At 33.1% G+C, this 26,572-nt stretch overlaps 1 protein-coding gene across 7 annotated transcripts in view; it reads left to right on the forward strand.

Annotated features, from left to right (window-relative positions):
- Positions 1-848: 848 nt before the first annotated feature.
- The window catches only part of LOC143236626 (uncharacterized), a 46,796-nt gene continuing 21,072 nt past the window's right edge, over positions 849-26,572 (forward strand). For 3 of the 7 annotated variants that reach the window (XM_076474962.1, XM_076474965.1, XM_076474968.1), the window contains exons 1-6: positions 878-973; positions 1,813-2,079; positions 9,812-9,910; positions 13,107-13,205; positions 16,124-16,222; positions 19,807-19,905. In XM_076474962.1, coding sequence (XP_076331077.1) covers positions 1,918-2,079; positions 9,812-9,910; positions 13,107-13,205; positions 16,124-16,222; positions 19,807-19,905 — 558 coding nt within the window. In that variant the 5' untranslated portion in view covers positions 878-973; positions 1,813-1,917. The other 4 variants (XM_076474963.1, XM_076474966.1, XM_076474964.1 and 1 more) reach the window with 4 other exon arrangements.

Consider the following 26,572-nt stretch of genomic DNA (forward strand, 5'->3'; position numbering starts at 1 on the left):
CTTTATTTTTATCAGGATGTTCATTATATAATAGTATTTTTAAACAAAAAACTATTTCAGTACATAATGTAAAACAAGCTGATGAGTTCTTAAAAGCTCCAGTTAGTAGTCATACCATTAGATTGATATTTTATACCAAAAAATAAAACTATGTATGAGTGTTTTCTTATAACAAAGCCGCATCTAGCTATCCGCTGAGTCTATCAAAGGGGATCGAACCCCTCATTTTAGCGTTGTAAATCCGTAGACTTATCGCTATACCAGCGGGGGACAAAGAAATTGCCTCTATATAACTGTGTAACTGGGTGAGCTGGTTTGTTAATATTTTCCTTTTATAGATTGGCATAGGAAAACTTTGAGTCTCTTCGGTGAGGCCCAGCATGGCCAGGTGGTTGAGGCACTCGACTCGTAATCCGAGGGTTGCGGGTTCGAATCCCCTTCACACCAAACATGCCGTGGGGGCGTTATAATGTGACAATCAAACCCAATATTCGTTGGTGAAAGAGTAGCCCAAGAGTTAGTGGTGATGACTAGTTGTCTTCCCTCTAGTCTTACACTGCTAAATTAGGGATGGCTAGCGCAGATAGCCCTCGTGTAGCTTTGCGCAAAATCCAAATCAGATCAAACCAAACTCTTCGGTAATTAGTACCTTATTTTATTGCGCTTGGTGGTGATTTAAGTAAATAATCGAAAAGTTGCATTATTAAATATATATGAGTGTGTATGTTTATATATAAAAAATATTTCACATGTTGTGAACAATGAGGTACAATGTTTTTGTAATATATCATTTATATTTCTAGTTATTATAATATGCTATCATTAATTTGGTAACACCGTCAGAGGGCAATGTTCACGTATTCTGAATTAGAAATGTGAGAGTGATGTTTTTGTTTGTTGTCAAGTGTTACGTGTTGTATGTTTGTAAAGAAGTTTAACTTTTTTAGAGCTTATTATTTGTTATGCACATTTGGTAATAAGTATACTGTAATAAGTTATTTTTAACCAGTAAATTTAATAACTCAGATTGATATAAACGAAACAAAAGTTTGGAGATTATTATAAAACACGTACTTTCCGTTACCTAGCAGTACTCGTAGCTGAGAACTGTATATGAGTACAACATTTAGTTTGTGTATAAAATATCTCTAACATTGAATTCTGTATATAAAAACTGATTAAATTTCTAAATACTATGTTTTTATGTAATCTATTAAAAAATTATAAACCACCTTGTGCAATAAGAATTAATACATTTGGAAAATATTCGTAAACCAGTGGTGTTAGTAAATAAATTAAACTTTATGTTTGAACCAGAAGAATTGGTGTAATGTAGATGTGACATAAATATAGTTGTATGGGATGAGAGATTGTTCGATAGGTTAGCACTTCGTATGATGATTTGCAAGAGATTAAGGTTTGGTTTATAATATGTCTTACAGGTAGGACATCATATTATCTGAAGGTCAATGAACTGACATTAAATAAAAGGCTAATGCTGTTTCATAATCCTGTTTTCCAAGTTGGTTGAAAAAAAAATCAGTGCTACATCTTTTACCTGGATAGCATATGATTATATTTTATGTGTTTTTAATGAGCAAAGTTAGGCATGTTAATATGTTATTTATAGGAATATGACTGATGTGGTGCTTTATTTCTAGTTGAAATCCAAATGTGATAAAGGTGTTTTCACAATTATATGATAACATTTCTCTTGAAACAACAGGATTAAAAATATATATTTCTATATGTATATGTAAATTATTTATAATTAGATTTTTTTAATGTTTCTAAAATTTACTTTTTCGACAGAATCATTCATTACAAGTTTGAACAGAGCTGTAGAACTTGGTGATAAAGAGTGGGTGCCTATGAGGTTCATTGTTGTTTTTCTCTCTGAAATTCTTTGACTCCTCAATGCCTTTCCAAGGATTGGCAGCAACTGGTTTTACTTACTTTGATTTCCAGAATGAAGCATTTTTATCTTCACAGCTCCACCTATTAGCTTTAAAAGGAAACACTGAGAACCTCAAAGAACTCGTACAGAGCGGGAAAGTTTATGTTGACAGTCAAGATCAGGTAAGTTAAGTGTTCACTGATTTTTTGGTACAGCTCAGCTTATTTGATTCCATTTGAAATTATAAGTAACCACAAGATATTAATTGTTTAATAAGAAGGTATCATATTGTAACATGAATTTTTGGTTGTGTAGTTGGTGCAGTAATATGTAACTTACAAGATGTTACTGGGTATGTTGGTCCATCTTGGATGTCTTGACTTCCAACCATCTTCAACAAATAGAAAACTAATCACTAAGTTTTGATTAGATTTTTTTCTTTAATTCATGTAAAATAGCCTCTAAATGACAATTTTTATCACAGATTTACTACTATATTACAGAAATAGAATTGCTTTGATTGGAGATGTCTAAATTCCCAGAGTATTTTCATTGCTACCTTTCAGCACTCCTTACCTTATTTTCATGAGATCCAGCTCTATGGCAAGTGTTGTTCAGGCAGGCATACATTTATCAAACCAGTTCCATACTAGCAACCACTGTTACAGTACACTTTATACCGGTTACAACAGACATTGTAGAAACAAGTTGTTCCATAAGGCCACCCAGGAGCTGACCAGCTGGTACTACTGTTTTATGCAGTGCTTCCACTCATGGAATATCTTTAGCATAAAGGGATCCTGTCTGTCTCTGCTGATCAAGATTGAATAAATTGGGGTTAGTTTGCATATAGAAATTTGGGGACCTTGGTTCATCTATTACATTGTTTCAAGAGCACTGTTCTTCAGATTCTACTTGTGGAGTAAGGCAATTCTTACCACAGCTGGTTTCCAGTCACTGGAGCAGTGAACAGAGGCGCTTCCTCCAGAATGTTAGAGTGAATTATTTTACTCATGGAGGAGAGAGTGAAGTTGGAGACCCTCTTGCTTGGGTCCCTGGATACTTTCCCCAGATATTGGTAGCAGTAGCACCAGCCTACATGGGATCTTATTCATAATGCAACTTCAGATTTGATTGGCCTGTTTGTTTGTGGAAGAGGGTCTACTATCTCCTTGTAATTCTGAACATGAAGTTATCCCATCATTGGTCCTTGGCTGAACACAATTGTTTCATGTCCTTCCAGTAATTCTAGGTGCAAGTAGAATGTTTCTTGCCCACACAGTTTTGGAGTGAGGATGAATGTTCATATGGGTAGAATGTGTTCTGTTTCCTTTGATCGGTAAGGCAAACACAATCCTGCCATTCCAAGCCTGTGGTGTTGCCTTTCAGGCTTCCTCAGGTGGAAGAGAAGGTTTATTCACTTCAGTATTGCTTTTTTTCTTCTTGTGATTGTGGTGGTATCACGGACTGAGATTCAATCATCACTATATATAAATAACATTGCAGTCCAATTGCTCTAGCCAACAACGTGTGATACATGGACTAAGATCCTTTAATTCCAACCCCAAGTAGTGGAACCTAAGCCATCTGTTTGGGGCTTGTCTATGGTAATGATCAGTCATGTACAGTTTCATCCTTGATACAAGAACTATGCTTAGAGTTTAGAGCATACCTGTTCTGGATGTAATGCAGTTTCCCCACTAGGATGCCAATCTTCTTTTGACACACCCATGATCTATGTAGATGTTTTCTGTATGGATAATGCCATCTCTGCCTCCTCCAACTTCTCAGTGAGAAATTATAGATAAGGAAAAAAAAAAAAGACCAATGCTTAGGTGGGCAAAGGAAGAAATCCTGGTGGTCTAGTAATAATGAGAGGAGGTAAGTATTGTTGGAAATACATTTTCAATTTAGGACAATGTTAACTTTTCCTGTCCTAGTTATGGATTTAAATCAGATTATAATGCATGAACCAACTAATGATAATAAAGCTAAAGCAAAGAGGTTTCTTCACATTTTGAAATCCCATATATTCCTCTCATGCTTGAACTTCCTATTTTTGTTCTACAAAGTGTTTGCAAAATGTTTCTCCTTTTTGCAGAGCAATGGGATTTCAGTTTAAATGGTGCTGTTAAATTTAAGTGAAGTCTGCTGAGGAACATTTTCAGGAAATGATTATTCCTGAAACCATTGAGACAACACTGTATGGATAATTCAACAGTGAATTTATTCAATACAGAGTAATATCTCTTGTAGGAGGTATTTAACAACAACTGACATTCCATGCACATTCAGATAAATACTGGACACTTTTGACAGCACATGTTAAGGTACCAATGAAGATGTTTTCCAGACATCCAACATCTTCAACCCATTTGGTTGATTTTTGGGTGTAGAAGCATTTAGGATTTTTGGTGAGAAACAGCTTGAAGTAGTTACCACCATACTTCTTGCATGTCCTGGAAATGAGAAATTGTGATATCATGGGTTGTCACCATGAGTGGAAGGAGCAGGAGAATTATCTAATAAACAGAACAACAATATCGGCCACAAAGATTTGTGGGAAAGGATTCTTGGGAATGTTGGAGACAGGTGACTAAAGGTTCTCCTCATTTTGAAGTTGATTTTGTAGCACTGTAGACTGAATGGAGTTCAATCTGATGAAAACAATAAAATTAGATTAGAGATTCACACTTAAATCAAGCACACTCTGCACTCTTTTTCCATATCCAGTTATCAGATTGTGCAGTTGTAGACTCAACCCTGAATCTGACATGCTAAGATGGCTTTCAGCTAGGAAGCAAGGCAGGTGGCCAAGTGTAAAGCCATGTCAACTTCAGAAGAAATTCGGGGGAGCTCCAGCTTCATCTGAGTATATCGGTGTAAGGTTCTAAAGATGACCTCACCTTATTTTGTAACTTTTTATTTTCTATATTCTTATTGTACTAATGTGTTCCAATAAGTAAACTGAATGTTTGGGCAAAATCTAAGCATTTTTAAACAATTTAATAAAAACCAGCTTCAAGAGTTCCAATCTAGAGATGACTAGAGAGAGTTCCTGGAACTTATCATATTTGTTGGCGAAATTCCTCCTTGAGGTGTTCATTTTAAGTCACCAGCTGCTATACATCATGCTTGATGGAAGGCAAAATCATTGTATGTGCTCAAAATCTACATGTTCAGACTGCATACAAAAGCAGAGTAATTTGTGATGTCTGTATGTTTCTAATCTGACTATACATAAGGGATTGGTTTAATGCTCCTCAAAGCAAGTTGACATTTCTTCAGAGCCTAAAAAAACATGAAGAAATCAATCCAGCTGTATCCAAATCAACTTCAATGAAATTTGTTGGGCTGTATGGTTTATCATCTGACACAAAGTGATCCATGATAAAAGCAGTGAATGAAAGTAAACTTCATTAAGGTACCCAAAATCCATCAAAGTGGATCAGAATCAACACCAACACAGTTTAACAAAAGCCCCTCACAAATTTTGTGACAAAGAATATTCTCAATTTTTTTAGGTGTCTGGAACTTCCATTAAAGTTTTTTATGTGGATCCTGAATTGTGGAGTCTCAAAGTAGCATTGGAGGTTGTGTAAAGTCTGAAGATGATCAGTGATACAGCTGAAAGGGATGCTGCTCTCATTTAAGAGTACAACTTTGTTTACCAATGATGAAAATGAAAAGCAGTATTTATTTCAAGGTTTTCAAGATTGCAGGTGTTGCCTCCCTGATTAAAACACAGAAACCTTGACAAAGTAACTGGTAATACAACACACATATCATGATTATTAACTAAGACATTAAAGTGATGAACATGGGTTATAATAACATTTTAATCTGGCCACATTTTATTGAATTATATTCTTTAGTAAGGTAGGAATAACTTCAAGGAGCCAATAAAATATTTGTTAAGATTTATTCTTGTTTTCTTATCATTCTGTAATAGTCTTGAAACAATTAATGAAATTATATTCTAAAAACTTTTCAGAGCCTTGAAGGATCACAAAATATCCCACAAAATTCTTAAAAGTTTGCCTGCTAGATTTTCTTGTTGGTCAAACAAATCTTAAGGGAGAGAGTTTACAGATTCCCCAGTTTAAAACTTTATCCCCATTTAAGAATCACCATGTTGCCTAACTTAGTTTATGAAGCTAATTGGACCTCAGATTCAAAGGGCAGTAAATTCTTAAATTGAGGCTCTGTTAAAAGTAGATCAGTGATTATAATTCATTTAACTTTTTTCATTTTTAGAGGTTTTCGTATAGCTTGATTTGTTTTCATCAGTTGTTCAATATTGTTTAACAAATAATCATATCCAATTAATAAAAAAAATATATCAGTTTCTATCCTGAAAGTATAGCAAGTTGATTTACTGCAGGTAAATCAGTCATGATCATTGATTTTCCTGCAGAAGAAGTGACTGTTTTGAATTAATTTGACTTCTGACACCAGAAAAAAATATGATTTTTTTTTAAATAAATGTGATTATTACACAGTTAGTAAGAACTAATTCATTTCCAATGTGAAATGAGTTGGACATAATTTGAACCATACATACAGTGGCTCTCCATCAATACCCAAGTCTTTAAGTAGTTCACGTAAATAAGTCGAAAAGCTTGAATTTGTGAATCAGTATTTGTTGTTCTCAAGAGGGTTGAAATAAACATTATGTGGTTTGAACTAATTTATTCAATGATTGTGTTTCCTCTTCCATTTGTAACTTATGACTCAATTTACTTTTCTGAATAGAATCCATCTTATTTTAGTCTTATACACTGAGAGTTGTGGGTAATTAAACCACAAATATAGTTTCTTATTCAAAGAACTTTCATAATATAGTCAATGAAAATATTTCAATACTTTGATTTGAGTGTTGTGGTTAGAAAAACAGAAGTCATACAAATACATTTATTTTGTATTTCATTAACTATCCATGTATGTATTTTTTATAAGAAATTTATACTTGTGTAATTAACACACAGAAGTTTCAGAGTTTCATCCATGCAAGTTGACCAAAGTCATCATATTTTAACCCATCGAGTTAATTACAGATAACTGAGTTAAAACAATTCCTTGTTATGTATTAATAAATAACATGTATAAAAATTATTTCCATCAGCTACCTTGACAAATTTTATAGAATTATGTGCCTTTTGTTGTTGTTTATTCCCCAAATCCCATTCATAATGAATGATTAATGTCCGATAATACATCACTGAACAAATTGTCACTATGTGTTTACTTTTAGAAAATAGTGGGTTATAAAAGCATACCTTGTGTATGCTATTAAAATGTCAAAAATAGTAAATGGCATCTTATAAGAAATGAATTTCATTCCAGAATAAAAGAAATGGTTCATAATAAGATAATGTAACCAATAGGGTGAAATCTGAAATAAATTTGACATGCTATATACAAGTGATATATTTGAGTAATACCTGATTTTATAGTAGAGAAAGAGGATATGTCTACTGAATAACAGGGGGTTCTACAAGATGTGTGATTGTAATGCACTGAAACAGATGTAAAAATAACTTATTGTTAATGCAGAGAACCAAATCAACTAACCACTGTCATGTACATAATTAGATATGAACTACACCTGAGTTTCATTGATTAATACAACCTCTATGATGAACTTAGCATGCAGTACAAGTACCTTCAATATATGCTTTATTAGATGTATATTTACATTTTCCAAGGATAGATTTTAACATGTTTATTTAATTGTCAAATATACTTGTATACGTGTATATATACACAGTCATGTGAAAAAGTTAGGACACCCTATGAAACTATGAAAGCCTGTGTATTTGTATAACATTTTTGGATATATAGATATTTAATCTCAATGTCAACAATAGTGAGAGATTATAGGAATATAACTAAACAATTAAAACTGAAGAAAAGACTTTTCAAGATCTTCTGTAAATGTAATTCTACAAAAATGCATATTCCAACTGAGGAAAAAGTTAGGACACCCTACCCTCTAATAGCTAGTGTTATCCCCTTTGGCTGAAATAACTGTAGTGAGATGCTTCTTGTAGCCATCTACCAGTCTCTGACACTGGTCTGAAGAAAGTTTTCCTCACTCCTAAATGCAGAATTCTTTCAGCTGTGAGATGTTTGAGGGGTTTCTTGCATGTACAGCCTGTTTCAAGTCACCCCACAGCATCTCAATGGGATTAAGATCTGGGCTTTGACTCGACCATTCCAGGACTCTCCATTTCTTAGTTTTCAGCCAGTTCTTGGTGGATTTACTGGTATGTTTTGGGTCATTGTCTTGTTCCAGGGTCCAATTCCACTTCAGCTTTAATTTTCGTACAGATAGTCTCACATGATCTTCAAGCTCTCTCTGATACACAGTAGAATTCATGGTGGATTCTATGCTTGTGAGCTGTCCAGGTCCTGCTGCAGCAAAGCAACCCCAAACCATGACACTTCCACCTCCATGCTTCACAGTTGGTATGTAGTTCTTTTCCTGGAATGCTCTATTTGGTTTATGCCAAACATGTCCTCTGTTCTGGTGTCCAAATAATTCAATTTTGGACTCATCTGTCCAAAGAACATTATTCCAGAAGTCCTGGTCTTTGTCTACATTCTCTCTGGCAAACTCCAGTCTGGCCTTGATGTTTCTCTTAGAGAGCAAAGGTTTCCTCCTTGCACACCTCCCATGCAAGTTACACTTGTGCAGTCTCTTTCTGATTGTAGAGGCATGCACTTTCACATCAACAGTAGCCAGAGCCTGCTGTAGGTCCCATGATGACATGTTAGGGTGTTTGGAGACCTCTTTTAGCATTTTGTGGTCTGCTCTCGGGGTGAACTTGGACGACCAGACCTGGGCATGTTGGCAGTTGTTTTGAAAGTCCTCCACTTGTTGACTATTTTCTGAACAGTGGAATGGATGATTTCAAAATCTTTTTGGATCTTTTAAATCCCTTACCAGACTCATAAGCTGCTACAACTTTCTTTCTGAAGACCTCAGACAGCTCTTTTGCTCTCACCATGGTGCTCACTCTCACTTCAACAGTCAGGAGTACACCAAACTAAATGTCTGAGGTTTAAATAGGGCAAGCCTCATTCAAAATGCTGAGTAACGATCTTCTAATCATGTGCATTTGGTGTGATATACCTGTGTGTGAGTTGAGCCATTTTAAGTGGGAATAAATGTGGGGGTGTCCTAACTTTTCCTCAGTTAGAATATGCATTTTTGTAGAATTACATTTACAGAAGATCTTGAAAAGTCTTTTTTTCAGTTTTAATTGTTTGGTTATATTCCTATAATCACTCAGTATTGTTAAAATTGAGATGAAATATCTATATATCCAAAAATGTTGCAGAAATACACAGGCTTTCATAGGGTGTCCTAACTTTTTCACATGACTATATATATATATATATATATAGAGAGAGAGAGAGAGAGAGAGAGAATATTAATACTAAAGCATTAAATAACACAAAACATAGGGTACATTTTATATCCCATGTTATACCCTGGGGATCCTTTTAATTGTTGTTGCATTTTTTATTCTTCATGGTGTTCTTTATTAAACTGAAAATGACCTAAGAAGGTCAAAATATTGTTCTGTTTTCTAAAGTTTCAGCACTCATACCAGCTATCTTGAGATTTAATGTTTTTATATTTGTTTCAGCTTGTGTTTGTATATAGTGTGTGTGTGTGTGGTGTGTTTGTTTATGTGTATTATTATTCACTAAATTCAGTTAAAATGAACTGAATAATCATTAGAGAAGTGTCTCTATCAGTGTTTTCAACAAAACTTTCAACATTTGTTGTATTAAATTTTGTTACATAAGAAAACCTAGAAGCTAAACATTAAGAAATACATACACAAGTTATTATCAGGTGAATTGTACTGAGTTGTATTATTTTACTGCTGTTGTTTGTAGGAAGGAACAACTGCTTTAATTCTGGCATGTGCAAACAATAACTTTCAATGTGCCAAGGAACTTTTGAAGCATGGAGCCAATCCAGCTGCACGGAGAGTAGTAAGTATATTATTATTTAGGTTATATTCCTTTTTAGGGCCCATTCATATATTAAAAAAAATTAAATTAAAAGCACTTGAAGACTTTAAGTAATAAAAAAAATTGTGTGTAATTTATGGACTTTTGTTTATCTTGTATTCAAAATAAACTGCTAAACAGTTTAAACAGATATTTGTAAGAGTCTGTTCCAGTGTGTAAGAGATTAAGAGATTTAGTTTGTTGCTTTTTCAAACAATAGCTTTTTAGTAGCTCAGCAGTAAGTGTTCAATCTTCCATTGCAAAAAAGTTCCCTCTGAAAGAAATTGTAGATACACTTAACAAACTCCAATTTGCAATTTTTGTCTCTCTTTTTTGTAAACACATGCTTCAGTGCAGTGTAATGTAGTATCAGTGTTCAAACTTTGTACCACCTTTTGGTTCTGTTTCCCTTTAAAAAATGATACCTTAAATTGGGATTCATTGGAACTGTGGAAGTGGAACTTGGATTTCTTTGTATTACAGTAAATCTAGGTTTAAGCTCTTCTCTTGAGGATGCTTTCATCATATTCAGCTCAAAATGTCTTATATTATAACAAAGTTGGGATAACTTCTGAAATGATTGAGTTTTTCAAGCTGATGATTTTAGTGATTTTATAAAAGCATTGTAACAATTGTAAACATGCCTTCAAATTATAAAATTCAGAAAACACAACAGGCTAAATTATAATCTTAGAAGATAAACATCAGATTTAAATGTAACCACTGTTGATTCAAGAAAAACATAGTTTCTATTATTTTAATTTTAAGAGTAGTCAGAACAAAGCTGATTAGTTCAGGGCTAAAGTTGAATTGAGAGGTACAGTATAAATTACTGAAAGGTCAGGTTTGAAGAATACTGGTAATGGGAATTAATTTGAAATTTTAATTTCAGAGTTATTTAGTAGTGATAGAGATGCTTTAAAGGAAGGACAAAGTGACTCTTTATAAAAGGGAATAACCTCATCCTGTTGAGATTGAAGAAATAAAATATTATAGTCCTGATTAAATCTATAAGAATTACAGTTAAGGGTTTCAAGGATAGAAAGTTTTAATTGACAGCCAATGCAAGTCACTGATTAGATAGGTCATTGAGATACTGTATAATGAGGTTAGGATTATCACTAATAGGGACACTGATGAAACAATTAATTTTAGATGTATTGATTGTGATTATACAAAGTCAAAGTAATGAGAGTAAATGATTTCTTAAAGTGATTTTGTATGATTTTATGTACCACAGTGGATCTTATTTTAGATTTTTTGTCTTCCTGTAATGAAATGTGGTTAGAATTGAAGCATTGTGACATTTAGAATGAATAATTACTTTGAAATAAGTCTGATGTTTTTCTGTATTTTGAGATCAGCAAGAATGATATTTTAGTTACTAGTTCTCAAGGAAGTCAGTTTTGAGGCCATAAGACAAGATTTATCATCAGTGTATTGGGATAAGGAATTAAAAGTTTATGAGAAAGATTTGGAAAGTTTTTAAAAATAAATTGGATTAACTTCAAGATAGACATGCTCTCCTTCCAAAAGATAAATAGAGAAAATAAAATTTAATAAGCAAAATCGAGGTCATAAAGGATAAAATATTGGATTATTACAACAAGTTTTAAAGTTTATTAACTTGACATATTGGATGACAAATTTGCAGAATTATTGGATTTGGTTTCAAAAAACAAACTTGGAATTCATTAAAGGGCTTTTGAGATATAGCTGGTTCATAATGTTAAGAATAACAGCAAACATTTTTTTTAAGTATGTTAACTGAAAATAAAATAGTAAATGTTACTGATGACTAGGTTTTTAGCTAAGGCCAAGAAGGCTAAGTTTTGAAGTGTTGTGTTTATTTTAACAAGAGATGGGATGTTAGCAATATTCCTGACACTCAGTACTCTATCGGAAGTATTAAGACGATTCTGAATAATGTAGATATTAATCCATTTAGGGTAAATAAAAAATATTGTTAATTTAGACATATACTAAGCTTCCCATTTAAACAGTGTTGTCCCTGGTGTTTTAAAGGAGGTCAAAAATTTCGGTACTCAGTAGGTTTCCTGAAAATTAGGAAGTTAGTAATGTTATTTCTACTTTTAAAGGAGCTTTAACAGTTGCACCAGTAGTTACTGGCCATTTGTTTACGCTTCTATAGTGGGAAAATTCCAAGAGAAATTCATAATGGAAACTTTCAGTCATTTGGTGAAATGTGATATAAAAGAATGCTAGTGTTGATTCACTAAAGATAAAACCTGCTGTACTAATTTGTTCATTTGTTTTGAGGCCATTAAATGTTATCTAAATGATTTGTGGTTAGATTTTCATAATGAAAACTTTGAGGAGATACCATACAGAAGATTACTTAAAAATCATTGGTTGGAGTTGATGAAAGGTTAATTAATTAGATTGGTGGTTTTATTAGAGGGAGTAAAAAAGTGCTGCTAATGGAGTTCATTGTAGTTAGATTAAAAAAAAAAAACTTTGAGGAGATACCATACAGAAGATTAAAAAAAATCACTAGTGAGGGTTGATGAAAGATAAACTAGTTGGATTGGTGGTTTCATTAGAGAGAGTAAAAAAGTGCTGTTTATGGAGTCCACTGAACATAGACTTTTATCTCTAGTTTTGGTTTGAAGCCTTTGTTTTTCTTATTTACATGAGTAATATTGATAGGGACATGATTAGTGAATAAGTAAAGTTTACTAGTAAATTGTAGTATTGTGTTTTGCTTTGCTTTTCATTTGGAACACAGTGAATAACTGACATATAATAGGCTAAATGATTGCTTACACCTGGAAACTGGTTTGTCCAATCATACTTTCATAAAATACAAAGTAAATCCACTGATATATCAGGTTTTAAAAATGTGTTAGCTTATTAAATGTGTGAAACTTTGTAGATTTTGCAGAAAAGACCATAAGTTTCAGACACATGCATATACCTTAACACTGATTTCCACTACAAGTTCAGTTTGTTTCTTGTTTCATTAGTTGTGAGATCAAGTTTATCCAGTTAGAAGAATGTTACTAGGTTAACAGAATATCATTATTTCTCACATCTTGTTTCATGTTATCCTCTTTCTTTAATTGCATGTGGTTTAACTGTGGTTCTTTATTTTTGTCTTCAGTTGTATGTTTGTATTTTGTTAAAATAGTTAATTTCAGCATGTCTGATATTACAGACTGGGACCTCTGCTCTTTACTGTGCAGCCCAAGGAGGTTACTTGGACATTGTAAATCTTCTTCTAGAACATGGAGCTCCTGTTAATGTAGCTAATTGGGTAAGTATGTTTTGTTTATTTAATGTATATTTCAACAGTTACAACACGGTCTCTAGAGTAGTAGCTGGCACACAAGGAAACATTAACTCACTAGTAAAGTTTTATTGCTAATTTCATGTTAAGTACATTTTAATATTTGAACCATATCTGACAATTATCTGTAAAGATTAATGTATGATTCATTTGAAGAACTGAACAGTGAACTATAGGGTAATCTTTTTGATAAGATTATTACAGAAATGTTTGCAACATGTTTCATTGTAAATTATTCTTGAGCTATTTGATAAGTGGAAAGTATGAAGATATTCATGAATTAACCTCGACAATGCAAAATTCTTCTTGGCAGTTGCATGAGGTAATAGCTCTTTGTTTTACACATATGTGAGTAAACATTTGTGAATCTCTTGAAGTGTGCAAAATGTTTCCTGGCAGTTGCATGAGGTTATAACTCTTTGTTGTTTAGAGATGTCTTTTTTTCAGACTTAGGTGAGAAAACATTTGTAAATCTCTTGAAGTGTGCAAAATGTTTCTTGGCAGTTGCTTGAGGTTGTAACTGTTTGTTGTTTAGAGATGTCAGTATGTAACAGAAATACATTTCAGTTAAGGATGATTCAACTCACCTCCAGCAGCTAACATTTGAAAAGAGAACTATTGATTTTTGAAATATTTAGATGTATCAATCATGATATGTGTTTTGGTGCTGATAGTAGCACTGTAAGCAATTATAGCAGTTCTAAGTACCATGGGTTCTGATATAGAAAACTAATTAATTGATCTTTAAAATATTAAATGTTATGATGTTGCTGATTATACTGATTTTATAAAATTAATTAATTTTCAAAATACTAAAGTTTTTTCAATATTACCAGCATTGCCAAACAGACAGTGTAAATATTGGCTATTAGCACAATTGGCAAAAAATGTACCAACACTTCTAAAGATTAGAAATGTTAAAACGTATAAATTAATTGATTGTATGTTTATTTCAAAAAGTTCAATTAAGAGTTCCATAAAACACTTTTTGTGAAGTTTCTGTGTCTTCCACTGGTGTGAAGTGACTGCCAGACAATGGCATCAGGGCAGAAAACAACTTCAGTCCTCTGCCCTATTACAATATAACCAATCCTCTTATAGAAATAATCAATAATTTGCTGGGGGAAATTTGATATAAAAATGTAAAGTAATATTCACAAAGAACTAGCAAGGTGTAGTTTCTCAGTGTAGCTATGTGGTAATGAGTTGAATGATAATTTGTTACATCTTCTTACAAATGTGTAACAACAGCTGTGAATATCAGGTTTGATGTTTTTTATCAAACTTTGAGAATTGAAATTACCAATTCAATCTTTGCAGTTGAAAATGAAAATCTATAATATCTTTTCATGCATGCCTAAAGAACTAGAAATATGTTAATAGAAATAATTAAAAGAACTGTGTTTTTGTGGAAAGTTTAGGGAATCCTTAAATGTATGTGAAATGTGCCCAGGAAGTAAGAGTCCACCTTAACTAAAGTAAATCATATTATTGTTGAGTTGTGTTTTTTTGGGGAAGATATATGAAATTTGTGTGTTTAGATATAATTTTTATCATTAATAAACTGTAAAGCTAGTTTTATTTCAAAATTTCTACTGACAATTTACAATTTTCTACATAAACAAAATTTTCACTTGTATGGTCACTGTTATGGTCCTATTGGAATAGAGCTTACTTTCAAGAAATGAATACTTTTCTGTGATGACAAGGGTTCAAATGAGATTGAAATATTTTCATCTAGAACTTCCACTGTTAATCCTCATTGTTTCTAGAAGAATAGTTTCTATTTGATGATCATTATAAGTTTAATCTTAAGAATTCTTGATTGCTTTCACACTTACCTTGTGTCTGTTTCTGCACCACTTGTTTGAGCTAATCCAGAAAGTTCTTGCAATTACTATTAGAACATAACTTCTATGAATTCACTTGTATGGGCTTAGCTAGAAAATCCTTATGGATTGTATTAAAATATCATTTCTATGAGTTTTTGTACATGGGCTAAGCCAGAAGGTCCTTGCCATTGGTATTAGAACATAACTTCTAAGAACCCCCTAGTACGAAGCAAGCCAGAAAGTTCTCATGGTTGATGTTAGAACATAACTTCTGTGAACCCACTTGTTTGAGTGAAGTCATAAAGTTCTCGTGGTTAGTGTTAGAATATAACTTTTATGAACCTCTGAAGATCTATTGAGCATCATTTTATGTAAATAATGTTATTATTAATTTTATAAATTTATTGTATGAAAGTTTAGCAGTTTTATACATAGATATTAAATAAAAGTGTTAAATTATTGCTGTAAAAATTAATCAACTAAAGAATTTTTTATCTGTTTGTTGTTAACAAGTGTAAGATTATGTCATCTTCAATGGACATGAGCTCATCAACAGTGAGTGTAACAAATGAGTGCTTAATATGTTCACAGTAAGTTATTTTGTTATGAAATCCAGTTGTATCACTTAACAACAAAAAGGCTTGTAGTAGTTTCATAGAATTTCAGTGAAGGTTGTCCAAACTCAACACTTATATAAGAAGGATTGTAACAGGGATCTTGATGGGAATGTTTTGATGGTCCTGAAATTCTTGAAGTAATGGAAGGTGCTACAAATGTAAAAAGGTGACAGAGTAAATACTCAAGATGCACCATAACTAGTATTTGTGTTTTTATATATAGAAAGTTTTTTTGTATTAACTCAAGATATCTGAATTTTTCTTTATGGTGTTGGTATCAATGAGAGATTTATATGAAACAATCATCACACAAAAATAGATGATATCTTTATTTTTTTGAGGAATGAATTTGTGGAAGGTTGAAACTTTGTTTGTAGGTAGACTGGTGTTTAGTGATCTTAAAGCTACTTCATAACTATGTATGTTTATTTTATAGGATGGAGGAACCCCCCTTATGGTTGCCTCTCAATGTAATCATTCTGATGTAGTCAAGGCATTAGTAACACATGGAGGCAATATTGAGGCAAGAATGCTGGTGTGTAGTTTTGATCTGTTGTTTCAATTATTATAAACCACTTTGTGAAGGCACAAGTTTAGTAAAATGTAACAGTGATCTTTCAGGAACAAATGCTGTTAGAATTGAAACAAATTTTATAAATTTATTGTTGTGTCAAGGATCCACGTGTTAAAAATATTGTGCATGTTACTAACTTTAGTAGTAACTTTTGAAACAACAGTTTCTCCATCTCCATATAATTCTGTTAGTTGCTCTATGTTAACAGGTGCAGTTGTAATAACAACTTAAATTACATCTCTCTTTTCACATATGATGCTTACATATTTAATGACTAATGATTCCTAAAAGGCATGAAAATGCAATAAAGCACCCTGAGAAATATTCTTTGAGGTTTTACACGTGTAATGGTTATGGCAAGGTGTATGAGACAGTAAGGAAGTATGTTAGGAAATGTTTTGTGAGACCTCATATGAACAGTGCATCCTTCAACCTTGTTTATGTACCTTTAAATGTTCAGTAAGCTTTGAAGAAATGATTAGAATGGAGTGAAAGTAATACTGAATGAAAATAGTTATCAAAACTAATTTATGTCTTAAGGGTGATCTTTAGAGAATGTATTATGTTTTAGTTTCTAAACCAGTTTTTCCATATGTTTTCTTATTCATTTTAAACAACAGTTGGTGTGGAGAGAGTACAGATAAACCATTACACAGCATGCTAACAACAACAAACAGCCAGATGTGCATCTTAGGGACCAAAAGTGCATTGCATCTGAGAATGTTTTTTATCACAGGTCCTTCTGTTAGAGATGGAGGAATGATGTTGATATAAAAGGAAATTGAAGAATTTCCTCTTTCTTAGTTTACACATAATTATGTGACTAGCATTATTAATTTATAAATTCTTATTTCACACATGCATTTCATAAGTAGTTTATGATGTGAGTGGTAATGTGCTCTTGCTAAACATATTTGTATTTTAAAGTAATAGTTGTGTTTCAGATGTTAATGAAACTGAAGTAATTTCTGTTATAGTAACAATAAAGTTCTATTAAAAACATGCATCATTTTTTTTGTTAATTTCTTTCAACACTTTTAGTGGGTAATTAAATTTTGGATGGGTTTATGAAAGTAAATCCAATTACAGTATCCAAATGGGTTTAAGCTGTTGACAGGTGAAGTTACATTCATAGAAACATATTTTACTCTTATTTTGAACTGTGAGAATTAGCTGTTGTGTAGTCTGAATGTAGCTAAAGATTTTCACAAAGACATGAGGATATTTAATTCTGGATAATAAAAGTTCATCTTGCAGTCTTCTGTTTTAATTTTCCACAGTTTAACTTAGATACCAGTAACATTTTTGTAACAGTTTTTCTTGTTAAGAGAAGTTTTGCCTGTTCCAAAAAGCTGTCTATAACTATAACTGAACTTGCCATTATAAATTGGTACTGTATTGTTGCCTTTATTACTTGTGTGTAGCTACACAGTTTTTTATTAATTTTCTTCATAGTAATTCATGTAAAAGCACATGAAATCTGAAAAAAACTTCTTTAAATCAGCTACTGAGTAAAAAAATGTGTAACTAAGTTTTTTGTTAAGTTCTGAAGATATTTATTGTAATGAAGCAACAAACTTAGACTGAGAATGATTTGTAAAGTTGGAAAGAGCACATATTGATAAAATGGACTTAGATTTATTATCTTGCACTGAATAGTGGTATAGGTATGGGTGGGCTATGGCTAATCCAGTCAGAAACTCCATGATGGTTTCTGTGTTTGAATATGTCATACATAATGGCTTTTTTTTAGCTTCCTGTCACATGCCTTCTAAGGGTTTGTATATCTACTGATCATCCATCACAATTCCAATTCTGCTAAAAATTTCATACCTTTTCTGATACTTATACTAGCATCTTGTGCATTTAGAATGTTATCACACTTTCTCTTGTAGCATAGCAATTGTTTACTGTGTTATGGACCTATTGAAATATTTTTTTATTTTTCTTGAGATTCCAACTGAAAATCAATCAGCAAATGTTGTAATATCCACAAATTAGAATACATTAAATATTTAGCTTTAATAATCTAATTTTGCCACTACCATTTACTAAAGTACTGAACAGACTAGCCAGCCTGCTGAGTAAACTAATCTTATTAAATACCATATAGCAACTGTTGTAAAGATTGACTTGTTTTACACTGCTACTGTCATGTGGAATGAAACTGCAACTGGCAATGTCTAAAGACAACTATATTTAAACAAATTTTACATATGTATTGATTTCATAGACCAATTCACTAAAGAGTAGTTATAACTGATGTTTCAAATTAGGCAGGCTCGGCCTGGCCAAGTGGATAAGGCACCCGACTCATACTCTGAGGGCCACGGGCTTGAGTCACCATCACACCAAATATGCTCGCCCTTTCAGCTGTTGGGGGTGTTATAATGTTATGGTCAATCCCACTATTGGGTAAAAGAGTAGCCCAAGAGTTGGCAGTGGGTGGTGATGATTAGCTGTCTTCCCTCTTGTCTTACATTGCTAAATTAGTAGTGTAAAATTTGAGGGAAGGCAGCTAATCATCACCACCCACTGCCAACTCTTGGGCTACTCTTTTACCATCACATTATAATGCCCCCATGGCTGAAAGGGTGAGCATGTTTCACGTGATGGAGATTGGAACCTGTGACCCTAGGTTTCTTAACCACCTGGCTATGCTGGGCCTTTTTATAATGGAAAAACTGCTCCAAATGTCCATGCTTTTCAAAATGTGAAACTGTTTTTGAAACATTCTAGTGCATTATCTTTTTTTTCTTCTAGAAACATGATATTTTACTTGTTGCTTATAATTATTGTGTTTTTAAAGACGTGAAGAAGAGCTGATAAAAAAAAAAGCGTCTCTAATCTAATGATATTACAGATTTTACCAAACAATAGATTTGGTGCAATGCCCCAATATTACTTACATACTAAATTAATTTAGTATTTAAATTAATTATATTCATTTAAATGAGTTTAAAGAACTTAAAAACTCCATAAATATCTCCATTTTAATATCATTTAAATAAAAATTGCATTTAATGGTCATGAGTGTAGTTGGAAACTGTAGCGTAATATTTTCTAATTTCTAAACCTGATCAGAAATCTTTTCACATAATTTCTTCCAGATGGTACTTAACTGTTACTATTGGCTCGTTTTAGACAGAATTAAAGTATTTGTTCTAAAGGAGGCCATTTTTGTCTAACTGGAAGCCATTTTATTCTCAGAATAAAATAGAATAGAATGTTTATTTCATAATGCACGCTAAGATTTATAACATATTGCAGAATTGTATTTATTTTTTTTAAATGATATATTTTATGACAAAAACAGAATATTAATGACCTGTTTTATGATATAGTTTGATTATAGGTTGTTTAGTTGAGCTGGTTGTGAGCATTAAAAACTTACATGTAGAAATTGTAATCATAATGAAATTGAATGTATACAAATCAGGTTGACATGAACTTCTGTTGATGTTTCTTTATTAAACCATTACAACTTTATTTATGTGGTGACTGATTTTTTTATTTGTGGAATTTTATATGGTTAATTTCTTTAGGATAAAGCCACACCTTTGTTTGTAGCAGCACAAAATGGACATACAGAGACAGTGTCTCTTCTTATCTCTCTTGGTGCCTGTGTGGATGCAAGAAGAACAGTAAGTATAATTTCATAGGTCAAGGACTCACTGGTCTACATAACTTTTAATACAAAATTTTTAAGAGGGTGGAATTTGGGGAACATCAGAGTGCAAGTGATCATTGCTGTATTAGGTTTGATGTTTTGCTGAAAATGGAAATCTGGAGTAATGATATTTTGGTTACAAATTTCAAAAAGGAAATTTTGAAGAGGTGTAACAGGAATTATTTGTTGTGAATTAAATGTGGACATTTTTTAACAATAAATCATAAATATTCAAGATAAACACAGTCCTTAAAGAAAATAAATGCTGGCTGCAAGTAAAAGAAAATGGGTTGGTTCACATAAGGTGTAAGAGATAAAATTAAAGAAAAGTATTACAAATGTAAGAACTTTAAATTGACTGGAAAGAGAAGAGATTCAGAAGATTAAGAAAGTTGGTGAAACATATTAGGACATCAAAAAGAATGTATGAAATAAGGTTGGTTAAAGATGAAAAAAATTAAGATGAATGATTTCATTAAATACATTTAGGGTAAACAGAATGTTATAATGGAGGGGTGAGAAGTCTTGTATATGATGATTGTGAAATAGCTAGGCTATTAAATTCTGCTTTTTCTTCAATTTTTACTTCTAAGCATTTAAGTAGTATTCCTTATGTTGAACAACTGATGTCTGTAAGCAGGGTTGGACAATATGATTACATTAATTTTGAACTTGTTAAAAAAAAATTGGGAAGTTTTTAAAAATGATAAGGCTTCTGGGCTGGTTATTTATGTAAGGGTGTTGAAGGAGGTTAAGGATTAGATATGTGAGCCACTTGCTATAATTTAAGGCTTTTAACAATTGACAGGTGCCAAAGGATTGAAAGTTAGCTAATGTTACTCTTTTTATCAAGGAAGATAATAAAAGTTGTCCCAGTAACTATGATACTAATAGTTATGGGAAAGGCTTGGAAAGTCTGATAAAAAATGATATTATTCTTAACTTTGTGTAACAAAAACTGGAGTTTATTATGGTATTTTTACAAATGTAATTAAATTCACAACTACATTTCCAGAACGTAACTGTTAGCTCAATATTTCATTATTAGAGCTTTGTCGGGAGCTATCAATGTCTTACAAGTTCATTAATCCACAGCTGTCAACTTTTATAAACATGTCTGATGAAAGTCATTTAACAAAGTTTAGAAATTTATTACATGGTCAATGTGGTTTGACTGAGGAGAAAATCTTATGTAGATTAGGGTGTAAATTTGGTGTACCTGGATTTTCAGAAAGTCTTTGATAAGGTGCCACTTAAAAGGCTTAACAAACTTAACAAAAATAATCTCTACAGGTGTGAGTGGATGGAACAAAGCAGAGGGTTTTGCTAAACAGAGTTCAATTATACTTGATTAATGTCAGAAGCGGAGTATCTTGGGGCTCAGTATTAGGATCTTTGCTTATTTTGATTTACATCAATGATTTAGATGAATGAATGGTCATAAAGTACTTTATTTGCTGATGATATTATGGTCTTGTGTGTTGCTAGCTGTGAAGAGAATGCCGTTGATTTATGAAAGGATTAATATCATTTAGTGAGTTGGGCAAGTAAAAGACTTTTAATTATAATAAATGCAAGACAATGCATGTAGATTATTATAATTTGACAGTGTCATGGAAAAAAGAATCTGGTATAATGGTGGATCACTCTTAAAACATTCAAGCAGTATACTGTTGCTAGTGGTAGGGCAAGGGTCACTAGAATGGTGCCTATGATGGAGGAGATGTCATATGAGAAGAGGTTGAAAGCTCTCAAATTGTTTTCTCTTGAAAAAGAAGAGGTAAGGGGATATGATTGAGAAATTTATGATGGTAAAGGTAATTGATAGTGTTGATGTATCATTGTTTTTCATATGTAATGGCAAGAATGGTAAGACTAGGGGACACAAATATTAATTCTGGCAGGGAAGGAGACATCTTCAGCTAAAATTGTATTATTTTAATAACAGGATGGTTGGCCTTTGGTATGGGTTGTGGAGGTGGTAAATTTAATTGAATTTAAGAGAAAGCTTGATAACTATATGAATGATAGGAACTGGCTAGCTTTAAATTTTTTTTTAATAGTTTTAATTCAGTTTAGAAGATTGGACGTCCAAGGTGGATCAGTAAGTCCATTGTTGTCCCGAAACATTATGTACATGTTTCAGAGACTAAAATTTCAAACTTATAGAGTAACTTATTATCAGAGAACAACAAAACTTCAGTAAACAAAATAGAACTTCACAAATGGTATCATTGTTTCTGATACAGTATACTACCTCTTTTCACAAATATAGCTATTCTCATTCACTGCTGTGCTCTACATGCAATAGAATTTTTTCACATGCCACAAGTCTTGCATTTCCACAATTATTGTGGTTTAACTGTCTTGCATGCAAATTATCTTGTGACAACATTCTGCTAATAGGAATGAATCGCATCCCTCTGATGCAAGTGACTCCTTGTGTTCAATTCTTCCATAATACCACTTCTTATTTGGCAATGTTGTTTTCTAGATTTTTTTTTCTTTGTGCTTGCTCCCCTAGTTTTTTTTTTAAATTTCATATGAGAATGATATGCTGTGTTTCACTGGAGACTGATCATTATCGGAATTGACCTTCATATACCCTTGCATTTGGAGGCCCAGTTGTATGCTTTAATCCCATGCCTTTGTTTCATCCTATCGACTCTCTTACAGGAAGTGTTTACTGTTCAACTCCTTTTTGATGCATTCAGATGATTTTCAAGAGTTATTTTCCTCCTCCTTGTTTTCACATTGAGCAATTGCTATGGACAATGTCTACAATACTGAGGATGCTCAAGCTCAGTACTTCATATTCTCATACCTTTGATCCTATTTATTATCCCTTGTGATGTTATCTTATGTTTGTTTACCATGGAATTGAGTACCAGGTTTGTGACTTGCTCTTTGAGCTTTTTTTTTAATCAATATATCTTTTGTTGGGTGGTTAGTTTTACTTCACTTTGGCATGATGTGGATTGTTCTTATACCAGAATTTGATTATGTGGCTTCTGTTAGCTCAATCTGAGCTAGGGTTTTCATACTCATCTTACATACACAGCATGTGTGGTTGGGTTTTCCAGATGGAAAAGTCTTTCCCATTACCTACCTTTAATGAAGCTTTCAATTTTCCACATCATTAGTGTTACCTATCTTACTACTGGTAAGGTTCTCTCAAGTTGGGGGAGGTGGCATCTATTGAGACACTTACCCTTGGGTCTTGAACATATACAATTTCTCCAGGGGACAGTTCATGACCCATGGAATCTTAATAGGATTTCTTTTTATTCTCCTGATAACTTTTCTCAATTCTTCTTGAACAATATGCATTTGTAGTTGAACAAAACCCCTACTTTGTTGGCTTTACCATTTTATCTCTCTTGTCCAGATTTGTTTCTTTTTACTTGTGTTCACCTTTAAGGTTGGGAAAGTGGGTCAATCAGCATGAAGCTTCAGGATAATAGTGTATAGCCAAAAAGTCTTATAATGTTAACAACCTGGAACTTTTGGTTGTTCACTTATTCCTTTTGCCAGGATTCAACTAATCAATATCCATTCTGACAATTTGATGGTGATAGCTTACATCACTCACCAAATAGACAACCATTCTAGTTCCCTTTGTGTTTGACCCCTTTTGGGCCTACACACTTGATGCATGTTTCTTAGTGTGTCATGTTCTGGGTGCTTTTGATGTTGTTGCAGGTATCTTTCCCAGTCCTAACACTTTATCACACAGAGTGATTTCTTGATTCACAAAATTTTCCTGTGGCTCCACCTCAAGTGGTGTACTCAGAGGGGTGCTTTTGCCTTTTTCATCAATTCCAAGTTATATCGTTTTTGATTTTTGTTTCCAGTTCCTTATTCACTTGTCCTGGATGTTTATACACTCAGACAGGATTGGGACCAGTTTATACCTTTATTTCTCTCATCACATCAGTCATTTTTCCCAGGATGATTTCATTCATCCATGCTACTCTATGTCAGGTCTTTCTGATTTCTCTTTCTTGGCCAGCACAGATCTGGTTTTCTCAGCTGCTCTGGCTTAATCCGTTTATTTTGTTCTGGTCAATTTTTCCTTACTTACATTTTGGTGGATTGAATGGAATGTTATTCCTTTTTGTGATTTTTATTTCCTTCCATCTTCCACCTCTGTGCCTGGTCAGATCTGGATGGTCTTCTGTGTCCCATACATGCTCTTTGTTGCTTCTTTTTAGTGGTTCATTTTCATGCAGTTTCACTCCCTGGCATCAACACTCTGTGATTCTTTTCCATCCTTCCTTTTCAAATAGATTTGACTTTTGATTTCACTGTTGTTGTTTTTTCTTCCATGTCTTCTTTTTTCCGTAATCAGTTCCTGGTGTCTTCACTCTCACCATGCACCTTATCTCCCAATTGCATCTCACCCCATCCTACTTTGGAGGTACTTCTGTTAAACACTGGGACTGCACCTCATACATTCATCTCCCATCATCTGCTTTAGACTGCTGTTTCTTCATTGTTGGGGTACTGTCTTCCACCTGTTGCCATCTTTCACTTGTCAGTGAGATGGTGATTGGGTTACTTTTTTATCTATCTTTCTATATATATATCTTCTTTCTCAGGAGCATTTACCCCTTTTTTTTTAAAGGAAGATAGTGCTCTGTAGTTACTGTTGCCTGTCCAGGTATACTCTTACTAGTCTAGTTTGCACTGTAAGGTCATTATGACTTAATAGTTATAATTTTCATAGCCACAAAATGCACACTGTTCAAATGAGGTGCTCCATATTTTGCTCATAGGTTTTTCTTCATGATATATTTACTTCATTAACATGCTTGTTCTAAGTCATACTAATCCATGGACTTCATGAGTAAAGCAGAAGGGATAATCTCCCATCCATACCATTCCTTAGATTAAGTAATTTGGGAGCGATCTGTTTTCCAAAATAGAGTTTTCTTGGCCACCTGTTGCACTGTCTCTGATGTTGATGTTTACTTGGACTCTTCACTGTGTTTTCTCCACTACTATTTTTCCAGTGGAGTATGGGAGCTCCACTTTCCAGTTCCGAACCACTGTGGTGGTGGACCATGGAGGTATCCTCCTGAATGTGATTTTGATACAATCAATAATGAATTAGTTCAGTTGATAATCATGCAGTGGTATTCTGCTGGTGTAGATGATATCTTTCAATTTGATGCTCTGTCAGTGGATATTGTAGCTTTGGAATGAGCCATCAAAATTGCAGTTCACCCCTTCTATTGGAATCTTTCATTCTACCTCCATGTTGATGTCAGTTCCCAGTGGCTGGGTTTTGAATTCAGGTCAGAACCAATCAACATATCTCTTTATACATGTTTCACTAGTGTCTATGTTCTCTCATTGCTAACATGTTTTGTGTCATTGTGAATGAACCTGCAGTTTGCTTCCTCTTGTGCTACCTCTTTGAGAGTGACATATGCTGAGGATAATACCGTGCTGTGGATGATTCCTGTCTGATTGGATTTGAGTGGAATGTCACACAGTATGGGGACATCATTATAATTCCAATCATGCATATGTTGGAATCCTGGATTGATAATTTATGATAACTTTGTTCTTATGTCCTATTCACAGATCAATGGGCACAATATCTTCTTCCACTCCGCTGAACTTGAGGTAAAGATGCTATATATCTTTTCTATTCCCACCCAGTGGCTGTATTTTGGATTGTAGTTTACTTGCCACAGGTATGATATTCTTTCCTTCTGTTTACATGGATGTCAGTTTCCAGTGACTGAATTTTGGATTGTAGTTGACCTACTGATGGTATGATCTTCATCCTACCCCCACCTGGATGTCAGTTCCCAGTGGCTGGGTTTTGGATGCAGTTGACTTACCAAGTAAGTTCTAGCTACTCTATACCTAAAGCAATAGTTATGGGATAAATTAGATCTCTTGTTTAGACTTTGTTAGTTAAATTAAATTTCTAGAAATTTCAGTCAAAGAAGTAAAAGTGCTTTCCTTTTAGTTGGTAGGTTGGACTTTGGATTATTTTTACTGAATAATCAGTTATCAGTAGGAGCTTTTACATAGTTAATTTTACAAATCATAGAGTTTTTAATGTCTTAGTTATACTAAAATTTCTGAGCTGTGTCTGTTTGTTTGCTTTTGTTTATTTCTCAGTAGTATTGATGAATATTTTATACATGTATAACACAATATAGTTATCAAATTCTATCTTTTAACCGGATATTTCATTTATTCTTAAACATTATTTCATCTAAGTGTTTTTGAATGTTATGGTTAATTGTGCCGTATCTCCTGCATGTTTTAGATTGACATGAAACAGATTTATTTTTAAGAAAAATTGCATGAGATTAGGGTTTTTAAGTGTCCTTAAATGCTAGTGTTGAAGTGGAATTCTATGTGAAAGTTTCTCATGTTTTTAATTACTGTGTATCTGTCAAGATGTGTTGAAGGATCATAGCCTTTAAGTATTTTTAAGTGTCAAAAGTTACAGTTTTAGTTTTGGTACTATGACCCAAAAGAAACACTGTTGATGTATCCCACTAAGAATGCCAGGTAAGCAATAGTGGTCATTCTTAATATCTTTGTAATTATGTATGTTGACTGTCATTATAAAAATCACATTTTGTTATTTAAAAAAAACAAAAGGGCTCTTG

The sequence above is a fragment of the Tachypleus tridentatus genome, chromosome 13 (genome assembly GCF_004210375.1).
Source record: "Tachypleus tridentatus isolate NWPU-2018 chromosome 13, ASM421037v1, whole genome shotgun sequence".
Classification (NCBI taxonomy): domain Eukaryota; kingdom Metazoa; phylum Arthropoda; class Merostomata; order Xiphosura; family Limulidae; genus Tachypleus; species Tachypleus tridentatus.